The 6,506-nt window shown below is 44.3% G+C and overlaps 1 protein-coding gene across 2 annotated transcripts in view; it reads right to left on the reverse strand.

Moving 5' to 3' along the window:
- Nucleotides 1-518: 518 nt before the first annotated feature.
- CLIP1 (CAP-GLY domain containing linker protein 1) overlaps nucleotides 519-6,506 on the reverse strand; it is a 57,159-nt gene continuing 51,171 nt past the window's right edge. For both annotated transcript variants that reach the window (XM_010190920.1, XM_010190919.1), the window contains 6 exons: nucleotides 4,674-4,791; nucleotides 4,246-4,405; nucleotides 3,454-3,503; nucleotides 2,610-2,615; nucleotides 1,938-2,062; nucleotides 519-1,262 (listed from right to left, as the gene is read on the reverse strand). In XM_010190920.1, the coding sequence (XP_010189222.1) occupies nucleotides 1,040-1,262; nucleotides 1,938-2,062; nucleotides 2,610-2,615; nucleotides 3,454-3,503; nucleotides 4,246-4,405; nucleotides 4,674-4,791 (682 nt within the window). In that variant the 3' untranslated portion in view covers nucleotides 519-1,039. The remainder of the gene's footprint in view (nucleotides 1,263-1,937; nucleotides 2,063-2,609; nucleotides 2,616-3,453; nucleotides 3,504-4,245; nucleotides 4,406-4,673; nucleotides 4,792-6,506) is intronic.

The following is a 6,506-nucleotide window of genomic DNA, read 5'->3' on the forward strand; positions in this document are numbered from 1 at the left end:
GCCCGTTCGCATAGCGCCCCCCTGGCGGGCGTCTTGTGCACCGCGGCACCACCCAAACCCCTTTGGTTTTGGCCCTAATTCCCCTCCTGGTCCCGGTTCGCTGGCGCCAACGTCCCCGACAGGCCGCCTTTAAAGGAAGCGTTAGGAAAAGCATCCCACAACGCTGCTAACGTTGTTCTGTTTCTTTACAGTGCAGCCACAGGGCACGTCCATCCCCACAGAGCCCCAGAACTGAAAGCTGTGAAAGAAAACACACCTTTTGGGTTTTTTTCCAAAATATAACTTTAATATATATATATATGCATATATACACACACACACCACACACACTATATAGAAGCTGAAAAAATTTTTAAAAAAAAACACCAAACCAAAAAATGTTCCACAAACTGTTCAAGGTGTGCACAGTGTACGGGTTTCTGAAAACCCCCATGGCAGCTCTGTTTCTTACCTGCTTCACCAGTTCATGTTTCATTGTCATCAAACTGCAACCCAGAGCTCACCTTCACTGAGCAAAACCACAGTCAAATGAGTAAATGAAGATAAAGATGAAATACTTCTCAACCCAGTCCAGTGTCAAAAAAGCTTAAAAATCTAAATGTACAAATCCAGCCTTAAAATGGTTTAGTGCAAATATGAAAATTAACAGCATAATTTTAAGGTATTTAAATAAGCTTTAATATAACTATAGTGCTTCGTTCCTATACATCTTTTCCCATCAACAGATGCAACAGCACAGGGACATTTCTTGTTAAGAGTGGGTTCAAACCCAGAACCTGGGAAGAAATAGCATACAGTCATTTGTTAAATCATTTATTTATATTTAACTTAAGTTTATTAAAGGGAGATAGGCTATTTATTAGCAGAGGAGCAAAATATTTATCAATTTACTGATTCTGAAGTGGATGGGCAAGGGGAAGGGGAGTGAGGGGGTCAAGAAACGCCATCCCTTTTCCTGACATTCAGCACACACAAATGCTGGTGGTGGAAATGGCCCGACGAGGGCGCAGACAGTCTCGCCTCCTGGCCGCACGCTGCATTAGAAGGTCTCGTCGTCATTGCAGTCGGCCGTCCAGTGCCCAAACATCTCACAGGTGTCACAGTAGGGCCGTTCTTCTCTCCTGCTGCCGTGGTAAGCTGAGTGGGGCGGCTCCTCCAGCATCTGTGCCTGGGTCGGACAGTCTTCAGTGTCGTGAAGGTCAAAGCAGCCGCAGATATCGCAGAAGAGACGAGGTTTCTTCTTTGACAAGCTTTCTTCCTCACTGCAAGATCAGCACCAGCACAAGTCAGGCAGGGCTTCTCCTTCATCAAGGAGAAAGGCCTGCTTCCCTGCCCGCCACGGTAAGCTCTCTTAATTATTGAGGCTGAGGAAACCCCACAGTGGTCAACAAAAAACCTTCTGAAGATCTTCTGATATCTCGACTACCTTGCAAGTAGCTCCCATATATTTGCTTATACTGTAATATTTACTAAACAGACTGCTCTGATTGTGTAAATATTTGCACAAATACAGACATTATTTTAAAAAGAAACACAGGTAAACTAGTTTCTTTACCCTTGAGAGGAGAGATCAGAAGTCACAATACATCAAATAGGTTTTAGTTCTACTTCTCTGGACTGGATCTCCCCGCCTCAATGCAGCTGCCAGCCTTTTGAGAGCAAAGACTCTTCCACTGAACTCAGGAAGGGCCAGGCTCAAGCAAGGCTGACAGCAAACGTCACCATACATCAGTGGGTGCGATCGGTAACGACAGAGAATCACCTTGCATCAATCATGTAAATTCAAAACTACAACAATTGACTGCTACCAACAGTTCCCAATGATCGGTAACTACAGAGAATCACTTTGCATCAATCATGTAAATTCAAAAGTACAACAATTGACTGCTACCAACAGTTCCCAAAACATGGGCCAAGGTTTCCTGGAGGATTTATACCTGTCATAGTTATTTATCTCCTCTTCGTTGCCATTGAGGGCTGCTTCGCACATTCTTTGTATTTTCAAGTTCAATTCTTCATTTCTCCTTTGCAGGTCTACTATCACTGAATTCAGGAAGTCAATCTACCATGGTCAAGAACAAGGACAGTCAGCAGGGTGAGGACGGCACTTCAGAGAAAGCGAGCAACAATGGAAAAATTCTCAAAATGACACGTGCAGATCCACACAAACTCTTTCCACGGGATCGCTGTATTCCAGAGAGCACCCATGGACACAGAGCACAAGGGACAGGAGCTTTCCAAAGTAGCTCCGAGCCCTGCAGTGTGTTTTTGTCCAGGGAGCCAGGCAGTTACACCCAGCCAACACGTCAGACATTGGTGGGTCTCAACCCACCACTCACAGATCTAATTCTTTATCTCCTGTCACATTTTGAGCACAAATCCAGCTGTGTCACGATCAGAACAGCACCTCTGTTCCCCTGAGCCTGCAGCTCTGGTGGACACTCTCAGAGCCGTCCTGGAAGGGCAGTGGGACACACAGTGCACCCACCAGCGCCTCCCAAAGCCAGAGCCACAGCGATCAGTGGGCCAGCACTGCTGAACGTAACCGAGTCGTGCTTGGCAAATGAACACAGTGAATAAAATAAAGGAAGCCAAGAAGTGGAACAAACCTCGTGCTGATTGGAAGGAGGGGTTGCCATCGGCAGGTGAATTCAAGGAGGCAGAAAAACAGAAAGAGATGGGTGGTTGGTGTATGTTAAGCACACTGCTTCTGATCTCTGACAGACCAGGAAGGACTTTTCTTAAGCAACATGACTGACACTGGTGATCTGACAAGGCCTTTTACAACAACCAGAAGGTGCTTCTGTTCTAGCTGTGTTTCCTAGGCATTAGTTGTCACAGGCTGCCCGTTGCACGGCAGTGCTTCACACGTTCATTACAATTCTCATAGTCTTGGATACACATTATCCCCGTTACCAAGCACTTGCTGACTGAGCAACTCCCTTGCTCCATTGCTGCCAGCCCTTCTTCTGAGTCCAGTTCTGCCCCGTTAAGAAGCAGCAAACCTCAACATTTTCAACTGCAGCAGCTTAGAAGCAGCACAGGAGCTCAGGTAGCCCATTTCTACATGATGGCAAGCACCACTGGCTCAGGTGGGCCACACCTCATTCCTGACCACATCCCAGAACCCCCTGGAAGGATCCCAGAGAGCAGCTGATGTTCTCCAGCTCTGCTGCACTGCACCTCACGAAAGGCTGCAGGTCAGAACTTGCCACCCCTGCTTTTCCTGCTTGCTTCCTCATGTTCCAGTAACCTGAGCTAATTCTCCACTATCACTCGTCACTTAATGCTTACTGTCATTAACATTTCTCTTCAGAAGCAGAAGGTTACAAAATAAATCTGCTCATTGTAATCCTAATTTACAAAATCTGATCGGATCTGTCTTTTGAAAAATGTATCACTCTGCTATAGACACACTGCTGGTTTAGCATGCTGATATTTCAGATCAAATACCTGCTTCTCTTTTGTAATCTCATCTTGAAGCAGATTAGCAGCAATGTCACCTTTAAAGGAAAAAAGAAAAACAAAGTATAATATGACGCACACAATGGCTTAGTCAGAGACTGAAATAATGTAACAGTCTCTCGTCTCCAAATCACGTTACTCTTGCATCACTCAGTATGAGCTTTGGGTGACTCTTTTGGGGAATTGTTTTGACCACTGCGTTACAGAAGCATATTCAATACTGCATGTTACTTATTAAAATAAATAAAAAAATGTATGTATAGGTGACAGCTAAAGTTCACACATCTGCAAGGGAACGCTCCTCTGATGCAGAGCTGAGGCTGCCGTGGTACAAAGTTTAAGCAGCTCAACGGGAGGTAAGGATGAGCACAGAAACAGTGGGGTTCTGAGTGCTGTGCTCAGGGAGGTGGTTTTGTTACAATGTCCACACGTTACTGTAGCTACAGGGAGAAAAACCAAAATCAGTCTGAGAAAGGCTCTTGGCAAAGAAGCCAAGAAAAGAAGAACAAGAAAAAGTTGTATGGTCTACACACATTTCACTTCAAGTCCAATTGCCCCTCACCCCGGTGTAACTGGGGTTAACTGGCAGTGTTGGTAGCTGTCATATTTTGCAGCTGGTCAGATTTCCTTCATTCAAATCTTATGTGTGCTCTACAACAGGAAAGTCACGTTTCTGAGGAGGTTCAGTTAGTTACACCTCCTTTTAACCATCTGGTTAATGGCTGCAAAAATCTACATGATGCAAGCTGCAGGCACAGCGACAGCAGAGGGCTCTCTTACCTGAGGAGCCCATTACAGCTGAAGGCTGTTCGTTGCTTCCCTTGAGTTTTTGCTCCAAGTTCTTCACCTTTTCCTCCAGTTTCAGTTTGTCAGACTCCAGTGACTGAACCACTGACTGCAAGGTTTTTGCTGAAGCGTTTTCTCCACGGAGCACTGTGATCTGTAGGAATGATTTGAGAATGCTTAGGCCTTCCAGAGTGAAGTCAGCACCAAGGCAACATCCTTGGTAGTAAGGGCTAAATAGCCACCAAAAACACATGCCAGAAGTCACTTATCACAGGTATCTAGAGACTCCATCCTAAGGTTTAACTATGCTACATTACTAAGGAAAAACCATCAGCCAGCTCTTCAGTAGCAAGCATACAAAGCCACGTGCTTCTAGCCATAACAATCTGAAACGAAATATTACCCCACTGTTCCTCGTTTACCTCATTTCTGAGTTTTTCCAGTTCCTCATCTTTCTGTGCAATCAAGGCACTAGTAACACTGATGGATTTTTGTAAAGATGCTCTGTCTTCATCAATTTCTTTTTTTAATGTTGATTCTCTAAAACAAAACCAAATACAACCAGAAATCATCTAAAGAATAGATTACTGCAATTGCCTAAAGAAGTTTGATTTAATTTCAAGTATAAAACTACTGTAAGGAGTGGTTCTTAAAAAGCAAATTTCCATTCTGTACTCGACTAAGATTTTACATACATATAAACATTTCAGATGTTTACAACTGTGGAAACAAAGCAAAAAATTTACCTAGGCAGCACATGCCAGAATCTGCCAATCACCATATCCATTTGAATTTAAAGAAGCAAGTTAATAGACTGGGGAGATACAGGATAAACAAACACGTTGCACAGTGTTCCATAAAACCTAACTTCAGAGTTTTGTTACTTCTTGAAAATTATTAACAAGCAACAAAACACACATGCAAAGCTCATTATACAAACTGTCATGCAAAGCATTGATGATGCTGGAAATATCAGCTGGTCCTCACTAATTCCAGTGACATTGCCATTCCCTGAAACACGGACTTGGAGAGTTTCTGGGCCTTTACCAACTGCTTATGCAGCACAAAGCCATGGGGATTTGTTTTACTTCAAGGAAGAAAGGTTCAAAAGAAATCCTCAAAGCAGTCAGAAACCCCTTTGGTGTTCCTGTGTGCACTTTTCCCAACCTCTTCAGCTGATCTATTCAAAAGCAAGACTTCTGCCTACACTTCCTGTCCTGACAGACATCTCGGGGCATCCTCGCTGTGACACCCTCACATGGGTGCTAACGAGTCTCCCTGAGTCACACAATGCACACAGATGAGCAGTGGTCCTCTGGTGTGAGGACTACTGCTGCAAAAAGTTTCTTACAAGCTGAAAGGGTTTTGTGTGGTTAAAAAATTTGTTCCTTTGAAATCTGTGTTTACTTTTCTAGAAGAGAAACTTGTTTGTCAGAGCACCAAGCAGTGCCCAGCAGCCAGCTGTCAGCTCTCCAAGCTCCCATGGCAGGGGTTGGACTGGATGATCTTTAAGGTCCCTTCCAACCCAAACCATGCTGTGATTCTGCAGGGGCAGTTTCCTACGCAGTTCCACATGTCGGTTTAGACGATCACAGCAGTCAGCTGCTTCTCTTCCTGCTGCCGGCAAACAGGGCTACCTGCATCAAACCCACTACGCAAAAAGCACAGAGTAGCCAGTATTCAAAGATACCAAATGACACAATGCTGTCTTTTAAGTAACTGAACTGCACTTTGCTCTCTTAGGACTGTTCAAGGGCTCAAAAGCAAAACGCATCCTTGCATGACAATGCTCAGGAGATAGGGGACAGATATTAAGTTCAAATGGAACAGTTTTCATATCCACAGTATCTACAGTTAGTGAGAGCCATGATACCCAGAGCATGAAATACAGCAAGTCTCAGCGACTCAAGGTAAAGAGGAAACTCAACAATGAGAGCACAGTTACTGCAATTCTGTCATTGTTAACGTTAAACTCGGGAATGGAAGCAGCAAGTGGAGAATCTGGGGTTTAGAAAAGCTGATGCAGCTACCACATGAGAACCAAAAGGTTGATTTTGGTTTTGGTATATTTTTACAATGAGAGAATTCATATAAGCAGAAACACAACAACTTGCAGGCTGCACGATCTTGCCTTCAAATACAAGTTATACTCCTGCTAATAAAAACCAAAAAGGCAATGGCATTGCATGGATCTCCTCACCAACCCTGATTCAGCAAGGCCCTGACAGCGTGACAGCAATCTCTGTTCTTCAGCA

This window comes from Mesitornis unicolor, unplaced genomic scaffold (assembly GCF_000695765.1).
Source record: "Mesitornis unicolor isolate BGI_N332 unplaced genomic scaffold, ASM69576v1 scaffold15148, whole genome shotgun sequence".
NCBI classification, from domain to species: Eukaryota; Metazoa; Chordata; class Aves; order Mesitornithiformes; family Mesitornithidae; genus Mesitornis; species Mesitornis unicolor.